The sequence below is a fragment of the Meleagris gallopavo genome, chromosome 6, assembly GCF_000146605.3.
Source record: "Meleagris gallopavo isolate NT-WF06-2002-E0010 breed Aviagen turkey brand Nicholas breeding stock chromosome 6, Turkey_5.1, whole genome shotgun sequence".
NCBI lineage: Eukaryota > Metazoa > Chordata > Aves > Galliformes > Phasianidae > Meleagris > Meleagris gallopavo.
In genome coordinates, this window is record NC_015016.2 from 3,832,517 (window position 1) to 3,856,172 (window position 23,656).

At 42.2% G+C, this 23,656-nt stretch overlaps 1 protein-coding gene across 5 annotated transcripts in view; it reads left to right on the forward strand.

Moving 5' to 3' along the window:
- The window catches only part of CRHR2 (corticotropin releasing hormone receptor 2), a 126,970-nt gene extending 112,339 nt beyond the window's left edge, over nt 1-14,631 (forward strand). For 4 of the 5 annotated variants that reach the window (XM_010712320.3, XM_019616216.2, XM_003206922.4 and 1 more), the window contains 3 exons: nt 1,725-1,860; nt 3,556-3,597; nt 13,939-14,631. In XM_010712320.3, coding sequence (XP_010710622.1) covers nt 1,725-1,860; nt 3,556-3,597; nt 13,939-14,079 — 319 coding nt within the window. In that variant the 3' untranslated portion in view covers nt 14,080-14,631. Of the gene's footprint in view, nt 1-1,724; nt 1,861-3,555; nt 3,598-11,064; nt 11,131-13,938 lie in introns of all 5 variants that reach the window. The other variant, XM_010712321.3, reaches the window with a different exon arrangement.
- The last annotated feature ends 9,025 nt before the right edge of the window (nt 14,632-23,656 follow it).

A 23,656-nucleotide genomic window follows, 5' to 3' on the forward strand; every position in this document is an offset into this window, starting at 1 on the left:
CTCATTATACTGTACTCCCTGCTGCAGTTGGCAGGGATTAGAGATATTAGATTTGGAAGCAATCTAAAGTAACTGCCTTTGTCCTTGAACAGATGATATCCCCACTACAAGCTCTGTAGGTGAATCTTCTATTTCACAGCTGAAATAGAAACCTTTTGGATTCCTGGAAGCTGGAGCAAGCCTTGCTTAACATTCGTTAAGCAAGTAATAAATAGTGTGGCAGTGTGGCAGGTAGTTTGTTAAGACCATTGCTGTCTCATGATACTGGTAGTGTTTTTGTGCTCCCCTGCTTGCCTACCTGTCTTTATCCATCTCTTACAGTCTTACTATCTGTAAGAGATCTGCAGAGACTTAGCAAAATGTGTTGTATGTGCTTGTAAAGTATTTTACACAATGAGGTTGTTCTGCTGGTAGCGTCCCAAGGCACTGTTATAGCCCCAAAAATAAAGATTAGCCTCTGATAATTCTATCAGTAATAACTTATGCTTCCATGTGCACCATATATTTGTTATTGTAAAATGGCCCTAAACCACTGTGTTGAGGATACAGATGCTGCAGAGAGGGAGCATTTACACTCCAGACAGAATCAAAAGGTGGGCATAAGGCAGGTCTTGCTTGGCTGTCCTGGCCAGGTGCAGGATTTATCACATTATCCTCCTGAGGTATAAGGGCTCACTCACTAGGCCTGTAAAGAGTCTCAAAGCTTCAGCCTAATTGTCACGGAGATAGGACGGAAACTGCCTGGAGGATGTAGAGAGAGATAGAAGGGTGTAAAAAAGATTTCAGTTTGTGGGGACAAAGAGGATTGAAAGACAGAGGCTTTCCCAGGACACTTCTAGTCATCAAGCACTGGTCAGAAACAATTCACAAGCTCTCTCATGGTTTCAAAGTGAAGGCTGATGTTTTTTCCCTTCTCCCTGCTAAACTCAATCCAGCCTTTTGTGCTGAACTTGTGCTGCCCTTTGCCTGAGGACTCCAAGAGCCTTCACCTTTCGTCCCACAATAAGCTGGTCTTGAACCTCAGGCCTGTTCCTGTAAATGGAGGCCAAGAAGTGTCCAAAGCTTGGATGTCCTCCTGGGCAAATGCTCAAGTTCTTTGGCTATTATGCAAATAGAGACCTCTACTACTGCCCTTAGAAAATGCTGAGAGTCATAGAATCCTGAAAGTTGGAAAAGACCACTAAGAGCACCAAGTCCAATACCAGCCCATCCCCACCATGCCCACATCCTTCAGTGCCACATCTCCATGGCTCTACAACACCTCCAGGGATGGTGACTCCACCACCTCCCTGGGCAGCCTGTGCCACTGCATCACAGCTCTTTCTGGTGGAAAATGGAGGTACCTACTAGGAGTACTTGTATTCCCTAACTCCAAACACCCGTGTTAAACACTGGGCAGAACTTTACATGTGAATGTCTATCTGAAAATGGTTCTTTTCTCTTGTGACTATACATATTGGACAGATCTGAATAGCTGTGTCTTAGGACATCTTTCATACTACCCCATGTTCAACATGTAGAGGTGCTGAATAACTTAAGCAGGCACCTAAGTTCCCCATCCAGCTAATGTAGGTACTTCCCTCTGAATTGCTCTGAGTCTTGTGCCCGCTCCCCATTAAAGGACTGGGTTTTTTTGGTCTGTGTGATTATAGAGTGGTATAATGTCAGGTAACAAACATGGTTCTCTCCTGTGTTCACTGGTGGTTTCTATTTTCTCCCAACAGGAAGGCAGTCAAGGCAACTTTAGTTCTTCTGCCTCTGCTAGGCATCACATACATGCTTTTCTTCGTTAACCCTGGTGAAGATGACATTTCCCAAATTGTCTTCATCTACTTCAATTCATTTCTGCAGTCTTTTCAGGTAGGAGGACAATTTTATATTTGGGTATTGGCTACTGCTAAAAGGATTCTTAGTGCTTTTCGACCATGAATCTTACAGCAATTAATTATATGGCAAACAATTACAGTTGAAAAGAACTCAGCTTTGTTATTTATGCTTACTTAATAGATGTATACAGCATATCTCATGGAGTGGAGATCTCCCAGGTGTGGTCCAGAGGGATTCACCTCCCTTATCAGCACTGTGTTCACTCTATAGCTACAGCCCCATCTCAAATCAGCACAGAGATAATGTTTCATCCCATCATGAATTGCCTGCGAGAGGATGATGAATCACGCTTCCAAACTGCCTCTCTCTCTTCACAGATTGAGCTGAGATTTAAACTAGATGTTTCCAAAACAAAGGAAAACAGCTCCTGCCTGTTGGGCATACTTGATTAAGACATTAACGATGTCTTAAATATTACCCAGCTCCCACTCCAGCTCTCCTGCAGCACCAGACTAACCAACTCTATGAGTAGTTGTACTCTATTTCCTCTTTCCATTGAATTTTACAGGATTTCTGCCAGTATGTAAAACACAGTGGAAGGTAATTGTCCCAGCTTTCTGAATCTGGTAAAAAAATACCAAAAAAAGGCAAGGTGACTGAGATCATTGAGTTATGTTCAGCCACTTACCTCTGTTTAGGTGTGTTCTATAACCTTGCTTCTGCTTGAAGATCCTCTTCAACGGGAGTGGAATTGTTGCTGTTAGTAATATTTTACTTATGATATCTACAGGCACAAACACTCTGGATGCCCAGAATCTCAGTCCAAATGTACAGCACGCAGGCTGTCAAGCCAAATCTAAGCCTCTGGAAACCAAAAGTTTTGGATTACTGTATTTGCTGACTGCATGTTTAGCTTTGAAGCACAGAGCATCCAACCGGAAATTGAAAATCAAAAAGGAAAGTGACAGTTTTAACCAACAAACAAAAGAATTTCAGACCTTTACAGTGAATCAACTCACGTTTTTCATTCCCTAAAATTAACTGTATTACTCAGTGTCTCAAAAGCTGCTACGCTGCTTGTCTTATTGTTAGCATTACAAAGGCATACATAAGAAAGGATGCATGGTGAATATCTCCTTTATGGTGACAATAATTGCAGACCATTGCTGAAAACATAATAAATGGGACTCTACTCATGGGTTTAAAAATGAAAATGTCATCATGTTGTCATCTAATCTTACATTACAGTCATTACAATCTTTGCAGTCATTAGAGAGGTGCAGTCAATAGATTCCTCAGAGCACTGCAGCTCACTTGAATGTAAGCAATCCAGTGATGCACTTGCCCCCACAGGAGCATCTGAGGCCATTTGACACCCTATGTGGTATGTAAGACATCTGCATTGAGTTGGCAGGCATGACCTGTGAAGGGCTCTGCCGCTCTGCCATTTTGGGGGAGACAGCTGGAAGCTGGAGAGAGGCTTTAGCACAACTGTATGGATGATTTGCTCTACCAGTGTCTGGGTCGTAGCTCTCATGTTTTAAGAGTTTGCTGCAAGATACCTGGAATCTCATGAAATTGTAGGCTAAAGATTTTGTCTGGCTGTAAGAGGATCATCAAGACATCAACAAGGTTGTGTTTATGCTCAGGATGATACCAGGATAAAACACAGCCCCCAGTTCTGCGTGTTAAAATACCGAATAATTGACTGTTTTCTGTTCTTTCCAGGGTTTCTTCGTGTCAGTATTTTACTGCTTCTTGAACGGTGAGGTAAGTAGTGTCCTCCGCTGTCAGTGCCATTAGTTCTCAGGAGGTGGAACCTACTTCAGTGCTTGCTTGTACAACACGAGATGTTTTCACATGGGGCTGCAGTCCCATCAGTCTGTTCTTCTTGGAGAAGTTTCTGCTAACGTGCATCTGAATTTCCCAGCTCTCTTAGTGAGTGTCCTTTGTTCAGAAAGCTTTAACCCATTCTGCTCCAACTGGGAGGCAAGGGCAGAGGAAAAGAAATATTCTCAGATTATATATTTTTTCCTCATTTAAAGACTTCTTTCAATTTTCTCAGTAATTTCAAATACGATTTCTGGGCATAAATAAGCATTACTTCTCATCTGGGCTCTTGTTAAGGACTGTGCTACAGGTGACCCATTTTTTATAAAGGAAATGCCATGCTGAGGTGAGTGAGCTTTTCTGTGAGGTTCTCTCTGAATGAACAATCCCTGCTGTACTCAAAGAAGAGGGTTGGGAACAAGGTCACTGTGCTATTTTGGATTACTTTTAGGGACTAATACTCATGTAAGGAATGTTTCACTAATAACTCTTAATGTTTGACTAACACCCTAAAGTCTGAGAAAATTACATTTTTTTCTGTGGTTGCAATGCCTGCGTCTGATTTATCTGCATTAACACATCTTCTTTGTCCAGTTAAAGTTTGGGCCTTTGCAGAAGTCAATTTTATTTCTTAGTTACTCCTGCTGTGTCAGTATATAATATATAGATGCTGGGCTTTGGTTTCATTGTTGACTCCCTGTGTGCCAATATGAGAAAGAATGGGCATGGCTTCTCACTCAGCTGCTTTCAGTTTTTCTATTATCTTTTTCTATATCTCAGCTATTGGAATCTCAGCCATCTCACCAATATTTTGGCTTGGGTTGGTTGGTTTTTTTATTGTTTTTTTTTTTCCAACTAGAACTAAGACCAGTAGGCAATTCATACCAGGATTTCACTCTTTTGGCTGAAATAGCTCCTTCACTGCAGCAGTCTGAAGTTCTCTGTCTAAGATCATGAGCCCACTTCCCATCTCTTCCAACTTTAGGAAGTTCAGACATAATCAGACACGGCAGTATGAATTATTTATGTTTGTCCTCTATGCCTTGATAGCAACCTAGCAGATCTGGAAGGATTTCTGTACCAGTGATTTTCCCAGTTATATCACACTACCATTGCAATTTACATTTTTCACTTCTTTGGTAGTCAGTTCAAGGTTAAGATACCCAACTTGAGTGATGTGAGGCTTGATTCATTTCCCCAAATATGGGTATCTAGTGTCACTTGAGAGGCTGTCAAGTATTTGAGGCATCCCTGTGGCTCTACCAGATGTGATTTATGACCTGTAAGAAATCCACACCTTCTGGGTGGGCAGTGGGAAACCAAAGGGGATACAGTGGGGTTTCTGTGCAACAACTTCAAACTGGCCAGTACAATCTCTTTCTCATCAGCATGGTCTACAATAGATTTGCTCACTGAAGCAATTCTAGACTTCACTGACAGTATGGACTAGCTCTCTACTCACTCTAATGCTTGCCTAGATATTTGGCTCCCATGCAGACACCTACAAACAGCTGAAGTTGTGAGCTAAATCTTCCCTGTATCCATATGTTTACATCTCTTGTGCTAATTCAGGTTGACTGGCTAAACCATTATATCTGCTTTTTTGAGATAGAACTTAAGGCTAAGTTCCTTAAATATTGCAGCATTTTCTCTTTCAAAAGAGAAAAAGAAATGTGGACTCATGTTATGGTACTATGAGTATGATTTTAAAGTATCATAAGGATTTGAAAGGGTGAAGTCACATGCTCTGTTCTAGCTTCAGATCTGCAAAGCTTAGAAACAAGTAGAAAATTCAATTAAATTCCAGAGACTTTTGAGTTTTCAGTGCCTCTGCCCAGAAAAAGATTATATCTTATAGTGCACTGTTACAAAACCTCTCCCTTGCAATAGTGCCTATCCTCCCCAAATCTCCACACACTCAGAAAGCATTCCAAAAACAGATGATGTTTCTCACATCACATTCTGAAGGTCACGTCACATCCCATTGCAAAACTTTGCCATTATGCTGTGTCTTACTTCCTTGCGAAGGGAAAGGCCTTTGAATTGCCAGCCGAAGGCACAGATGAGGGCTTTGGTGGTTAGCATAGTAAAAGAGCTTTTCCTTGTTGTTAACTTCCGTATCTCAGCAGTCAATGCCATATTGATTTATTGCTCAGGTAGGTACGCAGTGTCTGTATTTCTTAGTCCATGTGAATGGCATCGCATTGGAAAAGAAGTACCAAACTACCATTTGCATTCTCCTGACTTCAGTTGCCCTCTGACAGTCATCCCCAGTAGGAGCGGTGATGAAGGGAATGCCACTCCATCTCCCGGCATCATAAGTAAAATCCACAGCAGATTTGGCTCATTGAATAGTTATTTGCATAATATGATGAGTGCCCCGCTATGAAGACTTTTGTTGGAGAAGTGAATCAGCGTAAATATCCGTATGGAAGTGTGACTGCAGAACTTTCATAAATTTCCTCCTTGTAGAACTGCACGAAATCTTTATAAATATCACCGAAGCCTTGATGAATTATCATCTCTTCAATCAACCTAGCATTCCTGTCTGTGTGATAGATGGGCTGATGATTTGCTATCTCAGAAGTTTATAAATACTTCAAGTTCTCCAGTTATGACAGACTTGGGTGCTTTGAATGCACGTAATAGTCTTTAATAGGTTATTCAACCCACGCAATGCCTATCCTACTCTTGATTATGACACAAGCAAAAGGATAGAAAATACATTAATTTAAAGCTTTAATAATGCTGTGATCTCAGCTGCATCTCTGCCATTTCATATTTGACACTGATGCCAGTAACTGTCTGTAGTAGAGCTAATAGCCATTGGCAGTAGCACTCAATATGGATCACAGATGACACCAAAGTTTCTATCTTTTTTGTGTGTCAGTGTTCTACCTGTTACATTCGGCAAAAGAAAAAGCAGGAAGGAGTTTCTGCTGTGTAACATCTTGTAGCCTCCCCAGATTTAAACCAACTTGTCCTTATGATATAGAGCAGAAATTTATTTCTGTGTGCTCATTTGCCCCAGATCAGAGACATGACACAAGATGTATTACTTGAACAATTCTAATTTCCAATTGGAGAAGGTACCTCCAGCACTCCAACTGAAGATGGTACATACGTAATACAAGATTTCACCATAAAAGGTCCTGGTCTTGATTTTGCAGTGCTTTGGTCTGACAGTTCTGCAGTGGAATCACTGAAGAGAAAAACAAACTATGAAACTGATGATCTCAGTGCTGAATTCAGTTTTCTATAATACAGTATTCTACAATACTGGCATAAAGCTGTAATGAATGGAATACACTTGCAGAACATTGGACAATTCTTACTACACTTCACTGAAAAATATTTAGGATTTTTGAGTCGATGAAATTTATTCTATCTAGATCATTTTGCTTGTAACAATATAATAGTGTATAAGCAGTGTTATGCTTCCATGCTATTTCATCTTCATGTAAGTAGAGATGAGAGTACAGATTTGTAAAAACCACTACATCATCTCTTTAGCATCTGCAGTGAATTCATCCAGTAACTGGCAGTGTGTGTTTAATTAAAGTTTTTTAGAGGGATGTGTAGCATGGGAAGAATCTTACATGGCACATCTTATTTTTCTGACAGTAATCTTCAGAAGTGAATGTTGAAAGAAAACATCACTACCTATCAAGGTCACAGCCAGATCTGAAATTGGAAAAAGGCTTGGTGAAGGTTCTAGACATATGTGGAGGATCCTTAGAGCTGCTTGCTTTTCACGACATGAAATCCAGGAAAAATATTTGTTATAAAAAAGAACCTCAGTTAGGAGCCTAACAGCTAATCAATGAGGACAGTTTAATTGGGCTTCATAGCCCATGGGCTTTGCATAGGGGAGCATTGGGGAAGCCATAGCGATGCTCTATAGCAATTTAATCACTGTTCATCTCTAGGCTCACTGCTCATCTGGGGGTTCTTTGTTCTTTTGTCTCCAGGCTTTTTAGTAGCTTCTGCTCACAGGCAGCATTTCTATTAGCTTATTAATTGATTCCTGATAAAATATCTTTAAAGGAAATGGGTCTTCCCTCTAGCTTTCTTTCCATTGTATCCAGACCTCCTTTCCAGCAATGATCTTTTCCAGAGAGAGAAAAGAGAGGTAAAAGAGTTCAATTATTATATTTCATATTCCAAATATATCTGCCTGTAGGAATCTGTTAGCCTTGGTCTTGCAGCTGCTGTTGGTTGCAGTCTGAAGAGCAGGAGATCAGATCTCAGATGCTTCACCTTCCCCCAAAAATGAAATAAAGTATTTCTGGTCAGCCTCTGGTAACCCTTCAGAAAAATGAGAACTTCACGATAGGCCTTGCTCCAGTCCTCTTACGTCAGCAAAAGCATGGTGGAAGCAAGATCATTAAAGGGGAAGGATCCTTGCCTCCAGAGAATATCTAATAGTTGCTGGATCCTCTATGTAATTTTCAGTAACCATCAGAGTTGACTTTTGAGAAAGTTCTGTGATCCTTGGAAAACCTAGCAACCATAATAGGAGATAATAGCACTGTACCATAGCAAGATGCTTAGGAGTGGAGGTGGTGACGTGTGAAAATGACCCACATTTATAAAGTGATAGTGCTTGACAAATGGATAGACACAGAAGTCCCCACTATCGAACTGAATGACAGAAATGAGGCAAATCCCGATTAAACATTGTGGGAAAAGATCTAACTGGGGATGTGTGAGCACTTGAAGAGAGGTCAAGAGGTGTATTGTGATGTTTATCTTTGGATATATTCAAAATGACTGGATATATTCAAAATGAATTCAAAATTTTAAATCTGGATATAAATTCTGTGCTGGTCTTGGTTTGATCATAGTGTTAAACCTGAAGCCTTCTGAGGTCCCTTCTAAACTTAATTGTTCTACAATTCATGAATCCTATATCTGTATTAAGGTGGTTGTCCTTTATCTCCAGCCATTTCTGGTAGGATGCAGAACTAGCAAGGGCTGTGTCAGAAATTATCCTGCAAAGAGTGAATTCTCAGCTCAAGCAGATTCTAGTATTATCAGGTCAAAATCAAGGATCTACTATAAATTAACATTTAAGAAAGAAAGCAATTATTCCTAAAGAGGAGTAGAAGAAGTTACTTCATTATATGGCACCGTAAATTATTCTCACAGCTAGATGCAAGTCGAGGATAAATATGTTTATTTTATTTCTTTTATATATTGACCCTTTACCCAGGTACCATCTGTCTCTCAAAATCTATTAAGCTCAAAGTGGCTTACTTTGATCTGATCATCTTGGGAGGCTATTCATTATAACAGCCAGCTATGAATCATGACCTAAATGGTTAGCCCATCAATCTAAGCAGACTTCACATTAATCATTCCCAACCCAAAGACATGCATTAAGCATTCCTTTAAAGCACTGAATAAATATGAATATAGGGCTGGACTTTGAGGGCTAAAATTTAATTTCATCTTTCATAATTATTGCTTTTTCAGCAAAGGGGCCCAGCAATTAGTACTACTAATATATATGAGTACTACTGCTAAATGTCCCCGAGGATGACTGGTCCAATATAAAGTCAAGTGAAAGAATAAAGCCTTCCCTTTGGGACCATAAGGCCACAGTTTACTACAGGACTGCAGTCTCCTCCCTGTATCCATCTCCTCACCCAAGTGTGTTCTGGTAGAAATTCACCTTCACAGAAAACCACCTGTGACTCCGTTAGGTCTGCTCAGGCTGATGTCCTGCAAAACAGAGAAGAATGAGCCAAAGCATGGGGAAGAATAGGAACTCATCTAAAGATCCTTCCACACCTTATTTTCCTTTATCTGCTGTCACGACAGCGACACCAGAGCACTCCACAACAAAAGCACATAGCTGTGGCTTGGGTTGATAACGCCTATGGCCTTCCTCTCAAGTGTCTGGTTTGCTTTTTAGCAGTCCCTTTGTGGCCCAGAAAAAGGGAGCAGCATTTACCTCCTGCACAAAACCTGCAACAAATCTTTTCAACTAGTCAGAACTCTGATATCTTCTTGAAGTGTTATATACATTAAAAGGAAATCACACTGTTGTGATCTTTGGAAATTAACTTCAATGTCTTAGTCTGGCAGGTGCTGTAGAAGTATAACCCTGTTACTAAAATGTACAGAAATGCTGCTAAAGATTCTTGGAAAAAAGAAAAATAGAGCTGGAAACCACTTAAAACGGATAATTTTGAGGGAGAAAGAGAAACTCTGGTACATAAAATAGCAGTATGATGTTGGCTATTTGAGGGAAGAAAAGAGCCTACCTTTTTGTGCAAAATTACAGGCTTTCTTACTGTGTTTCCTTTGAGTTTTGCAGACTGTTTTGACTACATCCCCTCCATACCCTAATAGGATGGTATGCTGTCATGGTTTCTTCATTGATAATTTTTTTTTTTGACAATTTTTTCAGACCAGATGTGAATTTTAGAGGTTTTCATATGTGATCTCAAGGTTTGAAAGTCCTCAGTTTGGCAATCCAGCCATCACTCTCTGACATCTGTCTCTCCATCACCCAAATTCCTTCTCTTCACTGTCCAAAAGCAAGCCCATGGAGAACAGTGCCAACACTCCATAGGCAGAAGAATGACAGTAAATCGGATTTGACCACACATTTGGGAACTGTTATTGTTCATAGTAGGCAAAATGCAGAGTTTAAAGTAGTAGGGAACAGTTATTTGGAAAAAAATGACGGAGTCAAACAGAACTGAGCTGTTTGCTGAGCAGCACGGAGAAACTTTGCCATGTCAAGCAACTAAAGGTGCACAGGGATGAAGCTTATAATTTTATTTACGAGGCTGCTTGATAGGCTTTAAGCACTAATGATGATCTACGTACTTCTTTTGACTGTTACTAGCTAATGCTGTTAATTTGGGGTCTTAGAGGAGCTAGTGCTGACTCTGGGATTTGGTACTGACTTTACAAATGCTTAATGAATTGGAGTAGTGCCTCTCACAGTTAACAACTGTCTTTGAAGATGCTACTTTGCTTATCTTTTTATGCTCTACTTCTTTCCCTGTATAATAGCTTTTTTTTTTTTAATGTTATTAGAGCAGTCACAGCCTTTTTTCTTTCTTCTTTTCTGACTTGAAGTTAAGCAATCTTTTTGTGTCTGAGTTCAGTTATAAGAGATAAATCCGAGCTTAACCATTTCTGCTTCTGCTTTGTTCACATCCTAATTGCAGGGAATTATTCTCTCATTAAAAAATAACTTTCACTCAGCCTTGTAAGTGTAAGCAGAGTGTATTTTCATATGCCCAGGCCATTAGGAATGGCTCCAACTGCACAAGACAGCACTTTTGTTAGTTACTACTTTTTATCCTATCTCAAAGCTCATAAGCAAACCGTATCATAAACAGCATTCAGACAACTGCTTGTTTAGACTCACATCTTTATCTCCAGGTGTCTCTTTATGACTTGATTGGTTTGAAGCTCAAATGATAAATCTAATCTGGCTTCACTGGCTGAGTAAGTACCTGTTCACACAAGTTGCTCAGAAACACAAAAGCCCATGAAGTCGCTCCTCCTTTCCGTGGCCCCATGAAATGCTCCCAGAGGACCACCTCCTTGAAGGAGTTAAGTGGGTCCCAGGCTCTCTGTAAAAGGGTGAATTTCACACCTACAGAATGGGAAAAAAAATACCTTTTCTAACAAAACCTAAAAGTATTTGGTGGCATCTGGGGAGAAATGAGCATTCAGTAGCCACCATTCAATAGCCACCATCCCTCTGCAGACGTTCTTCACAGCACACTTTCAAGACATCAGTTACCCTGTGACAATTCACATATTACTAATAGCATTTGCCTTAGGTGCCCAACATCTAGCTGAGATAGTTTTGCACTCAGTGGAGCAAGTTGAACTAATTTAATTCCCCATATCTAAATCACCTCCTTTGGGGGAGCATCTTTCTTTCTGCATTGACTGCATTGAAGGCATAAATAATTGGCCAAGACTAAGTATGAAGCCTTCAGATGATACGCATCCCCCTGGCATGTTCATGATATATTAGGGTCGCTATGGTATGTACTACATACCCTTAAATCCAGAAGCAGGAAGAAGTACCCCATTGCCACTCCAGGTAGGACAGAGTAAGCAGCACAGCTCACACAGAACCAAGAAAATAACCAAAGAAAGAGATCCTCAGGTCCTTTTTGCCCAATCTGCACCTTCTAGAGGGACTCTGGTAGAAAATACACATTTCCAGCTTCAGGATTCCCTTGACAAGACATTTAAGGGTGCAATTGCAGAACTGTTTTCCAGACTGATACTTGCCAACCAAAAAATGTGGTGTATTTCATCCTCATGGGTCACTTCCAACTGGAGATATTCTATGATTCTGTGATACACAAGCAAAGCTGGGGATGAGGGGTCAGAGTTCCTAAGTGCTACAGGCACTTAGATACAATTCTCTGAAAGCCCACCAGGAAATGGTAGGATTGAAATCAGCTGAGAAATGGAGTGCAGTTCCTCCCTTCCTATGCCATGCTTACAGATTGTATGTTTTAACCATCAATTCATCCATCATTCCTGTTCATCTGAGACACCTCATACTCGCAGTGTCAGGTTTGGGTGAGGAACTCCCTTCTACTGGAGCTCATCAGCTCATTTGAGCATCCATTACCGACAGCACGTTGGAGCTGGTCTGGTGAGTGTGAGTTCCTCATGTTTCAAATAGGCTTCACACAGCACCTGAAGACAGGATACAAGCTTTAAAAAAAACAGGAATCACAGAGTCATAGAATCACCAAGGTTGGGAGAGACCTCCAAGATCATCCAGTCCAACTATCACTAATAGTTCCCCACTAAACCATGTCCCTCAGTACAACATCTAAACTTTTCTTGAATGTGAAAACAATGGCTGTGCAGCTTCAGTACCATATTTCAATGCCATCTTCCCTGCTGTCCCAGTGGTGACCATGGATTCACCCAGGATAGCTTTGATCTACCTCAGAGAGGTGCTCAGCATTGGGAAATGTCACTATGGGTTTCTCACCAGCTGTGCAAGCTCACCTCAGACCTTGTGTAGTTTCCACGGTAGCAGAACCACGTTGAGGTCTACTCTACAACAACATCACTGCTATTAATACCCGAGCTTTAGCCTGCCAGTGGTAAAAAGGGAATAAGAGTGCTCCTTAAATTTTGAGGGATGCAGTGAAGGTAAGTTCTTTAAAGATGGGAAAACATTCAGAGTATGATATTAATATTGTCTAAATTTAGCTAAATTTATAATCCAGACAAATTTATAATCTAAAGCAGAACTAGTTGTCTAGCCTCACTTTATAACTAATGAAAAGAACTATGTATTTTTCATCTTATCACAGTATCTGTCTTACTTTGGTGTCTGCTTTAGGAGAAGATGAATCATGACTTTTGACCATACTGAGTGGTTCTCTCTTGGTCAGGAAGAGAATTGGGGGTTGATAGCTGAGGTATAATACCTACTGTAATTTTGAAGACTTACCTGGCTGCTTGGGTTAGGGAACTGAATTGCTCTCAAGACTCAACAGTAAGTTCAATAGGAGATCCTATAGTAATGGAGATCAAGAGGAATATCCAGAAATTAGTCTAACTTCTTTATTTCAGGCTCTAACTTTGAGTCTTGTCTGCCAGTGTTTTGGCAGAAAAAAAGTTACATTTGGTGTTAGGAGCATTTCCAGCCTTTTCTCCCACTGTGTTTTAGGATTCGTGTTACCTGTCTCTTGCTTATATACATGCATATTCCAGATAGAGGCCCTGGGCTCCCTCTGCGGTCTATGTAAAAAATATGCGCTTAGGATTCATCTAGCCTGCTGTAAGTATCTGCTGGAGGATGATACTTCCATTGACTGTACTGAGAGCCCACAGGCTCAGGTTCGTCTGCACCATAGATGCCAGTGTTCAGTTAGATGGTGTGGGATTCTCCATTGTATACAAGGAAAGCAGAGACAACTGCCTGTGACAGGTCTCTGTAAGACAACCATCAGGACCATCCATTCTGAGAGCTTGATTTAACTGTCTTAAGCATAGATATGTATTGCTATTTGAAATGCTCTGGCATATTTGAGACATCGGATATGAGAGGTGAGGTCTGAGAAACCCACTTTCCTCAGACTGCAGTACTCAGGAGAGTACGGACTGAACTAGATGCACACATGTAGTAATCTGAATCAAGCCCTGCGTTCCAATGGCTCAACTACAGCTGTCATCATGTTTCTCAGTGCTATATAGTGTCCCTTTACTGAGGACACCCGTTTATTCCGTGCGTTCATGTCCTTTCCTTCTTTCTTTTTTCACCAGGTCCGTTCTGCTGCCAGGAAAAGATGGCACCGCTGGCAGGACCATCACTCGCTCCGAGTGCGTGTGGCACGTGCCATGTCCATCCCCACATCCCCAACACGGATCAGCTTCCATAGCATCAAACAGACCGCAGCCGTGTGATACACCCTGCACATATATGCACCACCTGGTGGCCTTCAGGGTTCTTTCTTCAGTCTCCCCAAACCCCTTTCTTCAGACTTTCTTCCTTTACTCTGCACTGCGCAACGAGGTGCCCGTCATATTTTTGTGGACTCTCATTTCCTGTGTTCACGATGCTGCTTTAAGACAACCAGGCAAAAGCCTCCTGGAGTAAGGGGTGGCAAAGCAGATTCAAAGAAGAGATTTAACACTGACTGCACCTTGAGGGAGTCCACGGCACAGTCTAAAACAGCACAGTGGCAGGAACAATAAATTCATTCTCTATTTTTTTTCTTTGTTTTTTCCTCCCATAGTGTGGTGAACAAAACTATTTTTGACACACTGCCCGTCTCACCCTGTACATTGGCTCCTAATGATTTCAACAGATTTCGTGTGTAGATAGCCCATCTCATTGTTGGTTCTTTGTAAAAGTTTCTTCTTTGCAAGAAAAAGAGTATCTGAGAAACGCTGTGAAGAATCCGAATTTATCTACCTTCCCCGTTTCTCCCTTTGATAGACTGGGAATTGGCCAGGGCATTGCTGGACTGTTCTACGTGGGGTGTTTGCCTTGCAAGAACCATGCCCTTTTCATGCATAAGATGTTGAAAAGGACAGCAGTATCTCTAGATAGCTCTATAAAGTATCCTTAACCCTCTCACCCCTGTATTTTCCACACAGTGTAAGTAGCCTTTGGAAGTGTTTGGTTTTAGCTAAGGGGACTGGGCTGGGGAAGGACAGCAGGACATGATTTCTGGGTTTAAAAAATAGAAAAGGGAAGCACTGCAAAAAACAAATCAACCATGAGAAGAGGATGTTTGCATTCTGAAGATAGTGCTATATGCTGCACAAAGATTATCTACTCAGCATTTTGAACTAAAGCAGTTGTATCTACTAGGCTTTTTATGTGATGTTCAGAAATACTGTATATTTTCAATAATAAACACTACTCTGGGTTGGTTTCAATAAAACCAGGCATCATTTTTTTTTACTCTGGGAAGAAAAATGAGCCCTGACTACCTGTAGACTTAAGATTGTTCTTGTATCCAAGATTAAAAAAGAAATCCAGTTTCAGGACAATATCTGAGGAGTCCAGGGACCAGAACTGCAATCAAAGAATTGCCAGATGTGAACCTAGATGTTGTTAGGTTCAGGTCATGCTTCTTTCTAGTCACGTGGTGTGGCTAAAGAAATAAGTCTTATAGAGACTCCGTGAGCTGAACAGCCCAAGCTTTAGCAGGAGTGCAGTAATCAATACAGCTGACTTCAAATCCACGTTGTCCAGACCAAACCCAGACGTCTGGCACCTGAAGAAGTGAACTAATGTCTCTATCAATAGACACTCAGCTTTCACAACCTTACAGTAAACCACTGCAGTGCTAAATGACTTAGGGCACCAACCTCGTACCAGTCTTCTCAGGGCTGTTTCTAGGATGCCTTATTTTCACTCACAGTAAATACTCATTAAGCATTTAACATCACGTAGATAAAGACACCTCGGATGGTTGCCCAGTAAGGGTGCTTCATCTCCATCACTAAACATTATTCCTGAATTATTCTCGAGCTGTACTGCTGTTAACAAGGGAATGAACACGAGCATGCTGTAGCCGCTGTATTTCTTTCAGGTGCACATCAGGGGGGCTTGGAAATTTGCTCATGTTCTGTCTTCAAAAGAAGCTTCTTCCATTGCTTTCTCCTGGTGTAAGGGTGCAAAGATGAATCAAGTCTCATCTGCTTTAGGCAAGACTCTCTCTCCCTGATATCGCAATACCTTTCATTCCCCTATCTCCCTTCAATAAAATAATCACTCAGTGCATGGATTTGGGATGATTCAGATGTGCCTTCTGGATCAGCAAGAGAACTCTCAGTGTGCCAGGAAAATGGCTGTGGATATGTTGGAGTGACAAACTGTTTGTGTGTGTTTGCATACCAGTGTATGCATCGGTCCATGCACATCCGTTTGCGGGTGGATGAATGTATGTCTGTGTATATGAACAAAAGCAGAGAAGTTACATCAGATTTACAACATACTGTCCAGGAAGAAAAGGAGGTTTCTTGGTTTTACTGAGTTACTGTGGAAACGAGCATCCATGAACTTGAAACAGAATTCATAAGAGTTCTTCCAGGAAACACCTTGCAGTGCTGAGTGTTGCAGATAATACACATGCTAAGTGCCATGTGAGAACAAGTGTAAGCTCACTTTGGATCTGGATTAATTGCTTCTTTCTGATGCTATTTAAGCCTTTTTACCCCCCTTTCCAGCTCGCAGCGGAGAGGACATCCTGTGTCCTCCTGACTGTGGCCTCTGGGAGTCAGCAATGCTGCACTGCAGTTCCATGGATGCGAGGCTATCAGCTTAGGGATTGTGTTTGATACTGAGATTTGTGTCAGATGGCAAACGCCATTTGAAGTGCATGGCACATGGTGTCCTTCTCTGATGTCTTTTACTTCCAGACTGAGCTCCAGCCCCCAGGATGTACCAGTAAAAACCCTCTGCACCTGGAACAGATGGTCATTGAGCATTGATAGCAGCCGTTCCACGGGAGCACGTATGAACTGTGCTAACCACCAGATCACAGCAGAGTGGTTTTCAAAGGTCAAAATGCCAAAAAAGAAAAAAATGAAGATCTGCCATTCTGAAAGACACAGCAAGCCTGGGGGCACTCTGTTGGATGATGAGAAAGAGACATGGAACCATTCTGTGAGACCATGTCTGTACACTGGGAAATCATAGAATCACAAAGTTGGAAAGGGCCTACAAGATCATCTAGTCCAACCATCCCCTTATCACCATTACTACCCACTAAGCTACCAAACCATGTCTTGTAGCACCTCATCCAGATGCCTCTTGAACACCGCCAGGGTTGGTGACTCCACCACCTGCCTGGGCAGGGAGATTGAAGGATGTACTTCCAGGCACCAAGGTCAATATGGCTTAAGAGCCAGAGGAAGAAAGAAGGAACCACTGCTTTCTGCAGAGTGACTCTGCGGTCAGGTGAAGATGTTGAGGTCTCAAGCAAATAGGCAATGTTCCCCTGGAGAAGGTCTCAAGGATGAACACAGCAAATAGGCGATGTCCTCTAGAGAAGTCTTCCCAGAATGGGGGAGGGGCTCTGAGCAGCAGCCATGCCAAGGCTCCCCTTCAGCATATGGAGAAATTAACCTCCTTCAGCACTCCCAGCATCCCGACAGTAGCAGATATGAGAAGAGGAGGTTTGGGACAGCCCTTTGCTGCCTCACATGTTCTGTTCTGCAAACAGAAGTTTGCTTCATCAAACAATCCCCATAGACTTTCCTTTTAGTAGGTGGAGAGAAGCCAGTACTTTGGAGATCACAGTCCTCTGAGCTCCCCACCCAGAAAATGGCATTTACCCACACAAAAAGAATGTTGTAGGTTCACAAATATGAAGACTTCACTGAAATCCTTCAGATTTTCATGGATTAGTTCACTTCATTCCTTTTCTCATTTAATGCAGAACAGTTGGAGGTTAGCTGGCATCTCTGGAGAAACTTCTGGAAAACAAAGCACACCTACAAATGGTGGACTGGTAGCAAAATACGTGGTTAAAACAAAAAACATGCACATTGGAGTTATTATTGCGTTGAGGTATACATCAGTTTCTTACATTTCTCCACGTGCTAATTAATGTAGCAGGAGGAAAATGCTTCCGATTAGTATAATTGCCACAGAGCACTGCTGTAGTGACCTTCAACTATGAAAAGCCAGAGCTTTAAAAAAGAACTCATAAAACTTTAATGAGTTCCCCAGATGCTAACGAGGAGGCCAGCTTCCATTAAGGGTATCGGTGCTTCGCAGTCTCCAAGGCTGTGAAATGAACATCTGACCCTTCTGACACATCCCCCCTCAGTGCTCCCAGGCTGCACAGGGCCATGTCAGAGGCTGAAGCCATAAATTGCACTCTGGGTATCAGCATGTGCCAAATGAGTGATTTCGTCTTCTGGGGGAGAAAACTGACAAATTATAAAGCTGTTGGTAAGGTCATATGAAACAGCAACAACACTCTGCAGGGATGTTTTGCTCAGAATCCAGTAGTGTTTTCTTGGCATGGCTGCTAATGAGCTGCCTGATCCAGGCTGAGCAGGGAGCAGAGCTAACGTGGCTCATCCCAGTGCTCACCAGCCACATCCAGCCTGAGAGCACATGTAGATGGTGGGAACTTCTGAATGTCCTTCAGATGTCTTGCATGTGATCTAGGGGTTGACTCAGCTTGACCTTGGCCATACCCATTGACTGCTGGCTTACAGCTCAGGAATTCACTCACTGGTCAGCTAAAGGACTCACTGCTCCACAGCCCTATCCATCCGTGGTACAGAATCACTAGCTAATCCTCTTCAGGGTCTGAAGCAGGGGTTGTTTCTCCCTAGCACAAGGAAGGCAGCATCTTAGCCAACTCAGCAGCAGCACACAACCAAGGCAGTGAGGAGTCCTGGGGCACCCTGAGTGCTGCCTGGCTCCAGATTTGTTTATGAGATCTGCTGATTGCTGTGATTTCATACCTTATGGGCATCCCTGCCAGTCTCTTCTCCTTGCCTGCTATCCAGGCTGGGAATTTCTCCATTCTCAGTGTGTGCATTTCAGATAAGACATCAAGGCTCGAAGAGCCTCTCCTCAGTGAAAAGATTATACGTCATTTTGGGAGATGAAAACAAACAAACAAACCACAACTCCACCAACTACTCATCCTGTACTGTGTTGCCACAATAGCAACACTCGAGGGAAAGATGGAGTTCACTCTGAATAGCTAATGATGCCTTTTCTTGGCCCTCAGTTTGTTTGCATGTATATATAGAAGCACACATTTTTATAATCCTGTTGCTTACTTAAGATGTCTTGTGGCTAGAGGATGACTCACAGAGCAAGAAACTCAGAAAGCAAATAAGTGCTGAATTGGGAATAGGACCCCTGAGCACTCTCTCCACCACTTCTGTAGATTTTTGGTGCCACTCCAAGGAAGATTCTTTTCTTTTTTCCTTTATTAGCTTCTTCCTCCATTTGTCCAGCTGAGCACTTAGAAGTTCTCTGGGGCACAGACCTCTCTTGGTGTACGTCCATAAAACATCCAGCACCTAACGCAGCATGGGCTCTTTTTCAAAGTGCAAAACCACAATACAAAAAATATAATAATCTGAGAGGTGTGCAGTTCAGTGCACATCTGAAACCTGGCATACAGCTCTGGGTCAGAGCGGTGACTCATCACAGACTGCAGAAGTATGAGTCGTGTCCATTGTGCTAACAACAAGCACTGCTAGAAGTGGTTGATGAACACACTATTGCTCATAAATAATGTGAAAATAGATAATTTTTCAAGCTAGCAACCGGTGTTGGGATCTAGGCATGCAGGTGGACACCTAATGGGACTTTCAGACATCTCTGCATAAGCTGAGTGTGGAATTCTCATTGATTTCTGGTGGAGCTGAGCACCTATCAGATTTAGAACCATAGAACCGTAGAATTCTTAAGGTCAGTCCTTTGGTGCATACATGTCTTTCAGCAACAAGTAGAATGTCCCATGAACTGGACAGAAAGGCTCTGCTGGAGCTCAGCAGGCAGTGCTGGACATGGCTGTGTCCCTTAGGACAAACCCAGCCATGAAGCCAAGTGCCGAGCCATCCATATCATTTTCTCTCTTCAGATTTTTCTGTAAGCAGTGTTTTTGTTTTGCAAGAGCTGGTATGTGCAGGTGATACCACCTATATTAGATCCATACCTCAGATCAGTTAACCAGAACAACTTGACATTTTCCCAATAGTTGGCAAATTCGTGTGTCATTCCCAAAAGAGAATTTCACAGGAACTGAGGCTGTTCACAAAACTGAAGGAAAAAACAGGTGGTTCAAAATGCAGTTCCTGGTGACTAAACACTGCATTTCACAGGTCAGTGTAAGCACTGACTTTTCATTAAAAAAAAAATAATTCTAGATTTGACCAAGATTTAGAGAGGGAGAGAGAAAGGATTTACAAAACTACTCATGTGAAATAAGAAGGAAATTCATTACCTGGTGCTTTCTTCTGTTTTTCCCAGTTTCTCTGGCATTTGTGGGTTAGCAGAGAAAGCTGAGATGTCTACATGAATGTCTACAGACTTAATCCTCGCATCAATACCTTGTAAAATGGACTTGTGGAAATGGGAAATTTTTACTGGTCTTTCCTTTCTGCCTTAGATATCAGAGATGAAAACTGTTTGACCAGCTGTTCGGTCAGTCTGACTGCCATGCACTGCCTGTTCCCAACAGGATGCTTCGTGGAGGCTTTGCTTTCAGGAGGTCAGCAGCCTATGGAGGAGATGTGTACCACTGCAGTGACCATGACTCTTAGTCTCCTCCCCAGCCTGCCCAACCAGCATGTGACAAAACATTCTCCAAAAAGAGGGTAGATGTGGCACTGAGGGACATGGTAAGTGGGCATGGAGAATGGGTTGGGGCTGGACTAGAGGTCTTAGAGGTCTTTTCCAACCTTTATGATTCTATGATTCTATGAAAACACAGATTTATTTCAGAACCCAAAAGCCACATCATCTTTGGACATACAGACAGATGCCTGGCTTATACAGCTCACTTATATGACAGTGCCTTTTGTTAGAGATATTGGCAGCACTGGAGAATGTCAGTAAGCTTTTGTCACATAATTTCTCCTTCTTCATGTACTGTACTGTGTGGTTTTATTTGTCTTACATTCAAATTTCACTAGAGAAACATAATATTTAGCTTTTTACAAAGTCTTCTCCTACTCTCTCCCACCAGACAGCATCCAGCACACCCTTAATACATCCAAGGCTTTTTTCTTCTGGATTTTGTTAGCTAGCTTGAGTACGTGGCAAATGCTGAATGGTCAGAAGGCATAGGAAACTCCATGGAAAGTCCTGGAGCTGGAGTAGGCAGTGATGTTCTTGTGTTGGTCATGGGCAACTCCGTATGTGCAAGGAAAGTTCATTGCCTGGGATAAGTAGCATGGGACAACAACACAAATGTCCAATACCATAACCAATAAACTTGCTTGAAGGTTGTGATTCAGATCCATATTTTCTCATTGTAGAACCTTTGAGATTATTCTCCCTGCATGTTTTCCATGCTCACTGCTAAATACCCATGGCTAGCAGTACATCTCCACAAGTATGCTGTTCTCCAGGCGAGATTTCACCTTGTTAACAGCAGCTTGCTTGCTCATCCTCATTCATTTTCCCCTCTCAGTGTATAAAGGTTTTCAAAGCATTTTTGCTTTTGTCAGCACTGACAAATACTGGGAAGTTGCTTGCAAAGCAATAAAGACCAAATGTTGCAAATGTTGCATTTTATCAAAGTTTCCAACTTCAAAAATCTTGCAGGAAGGTTGTAGTTCCCCTCCTGCTGAACCCACATAGTCAGAGATGTGAAATGAAACAGATTCAATCTGCCACCCCCTCCACCTTACTCCAAAGGACTGAAAGGAAAGCCTCAAGCTTCTGCAGACCTCAACCTCATCGAGCGACTTCTTCAATAAATCAGCCCTTCCCACACGTTCTGAAATTATATTAGCTCCTAGCCACAAGACAGGCTTCTTGGGAAATGATTACAAGCAGTCCCATCTGCAGCGTAACACCAAAAGTCTGTGCAGTCAAAGGCAGTTAAAAAACAGATGCATCAAAGCTCCCAAAACATGCTTCAGCAAGAAAGGATCACACGTTTTTCCTTTGTCAGTGACTCATCAGCACCATTTTGAATGGTGTTATTTATTCAAAAACATATACAAAACAACAACCCAAACAATCAAACTGTCTCAACTTATTGTTTACAGACAATTTGTTGGAAAGACAGTGTCTGTGTACACCTTGAGAATCCCATATATCTCATCTGTGCCATGCTGAAAGAATCATACCTTTTTCTTGGTCCAGATCACATCTCTCTCCAGAACCACGTGAAAGACTCGTACTGTCCACGTGTAGGTGTTGGCCATTGGGTGACCCTATACTGGTGTTGGCCATTCGGTGGTGATATTCCTGCTGGCCATACGAGGAGTTTGGAGGCTGACTTGTAGACACCTGCATGTAGAAAGACACGTCTCTCAAGCTACATCTCAGAAGCTGGTTGACTTGCCTACACTTAGCTGCCAAGGGCACCTGAGGTGGCCTATGGTGTCTGAAACATCCACAGGGATGACACTGTGGGAAACCAGAGGCTGAGTGGGTCTCCAAAGGCAGTAGATACCTGTAGGTGAATCACTTGTTTAGGGCTTTTCTGTATCAGGAGTGCTGTGTGACACTATCATTTTGTGTCAAGCCAAAGAAAACCACTTTGTATTTTTTTAGGCTCTCTTGTACCTTCTGCTCTTTCTCTGCAGTTGAAATGTTTTGATTACCCTGAATTAGTCATCCAATTTTCTTCCCTTTGTCATGTCCTAAATGAAGATTTTTATTCATTTTGTTTTTTATCACAGCTTTGGATGGCACTGGGGAAAGGAGAGGGAAAGCCAACAAGAGTTATTTCTCATCATGCTGTGACAACTAATCCAGGACAGTGCAGCAAGAAGAGACCAACACATGCAAACTCAGATGTGGGCTTGGTGCTGGCTTGGGCTTCATCTGATGAGACAGCGGTGTGAGGGAAGGGAGCAAAGTAATGAAGAAATGTACAGTGTGACACCATCATATTTTCTGTTATACAGGTGGGTGTTGCATGCTGGCTCTCACCCCTATGAAGGGATTGCAGTTCTAACAGAAAAAGACACTCTTGAGTCCACCATCACCAGATTTTCTACCACCAAGTTACTCACAAGGAATGAACAATACCATGTCTTACTTTAGTAGATAAGTTACAAGGTCGTGTTTCCCAAGATGGAGACAAGAGAATGCCTCTTCTCCAGCAGTATGACAGCATATCACCTTCAGGGGCTCAGCAGCTGCAGGTGGGACCTGGCTCCCATCTGGTTTGGGGAGCCAGGAGCCTGCACACAGCTCCCACTGACATTATCAGCAACGACACGGGTGACACTGCACCAGATCCCACAGGTCTCACTGCCACATGTTCGCCCACATACGTCCTCCACAATGCTCCCATTTCTCCTGCACCCACCTACTGCCCCTTGTTCCTGCGCACTGTGTTTCCCCTGCTAGAGCCTGAAGCCCATATGTCTGACAGTCTCGGCCCTGCTGTGCTTGTTCCCCAGGAGCTACCAAATAATATCTCAGTAGCAGCGTCATTACATTCCCTTATTCACAGTTCAGAGTGAAGAACAAAGTGAACATCAAAGCATTTCCACTGAGAAGCAACAACCCTCACATCTGACCTCCTGTCATGTTCATTATCTCCTACTCTCTACATTTAAATTCCAGACCGTGCAGCAAGTACACTGAACATAATATAACATTTTATTGACTTTCATGGAGGCTTCGCACACATAATACTCTTTTTGAATTACATCTCTTGTGTTATTGATGAATACTTGATTACTGATACTTGCAGAATCCATGCACATCATTTTTCTTGGGTAATGCATTTCCACACTTAGCCTCATTGATGAAAAAATAAAATTGCTTACGTCTCAGCTAAACTGCAGAAACCTCTACCCT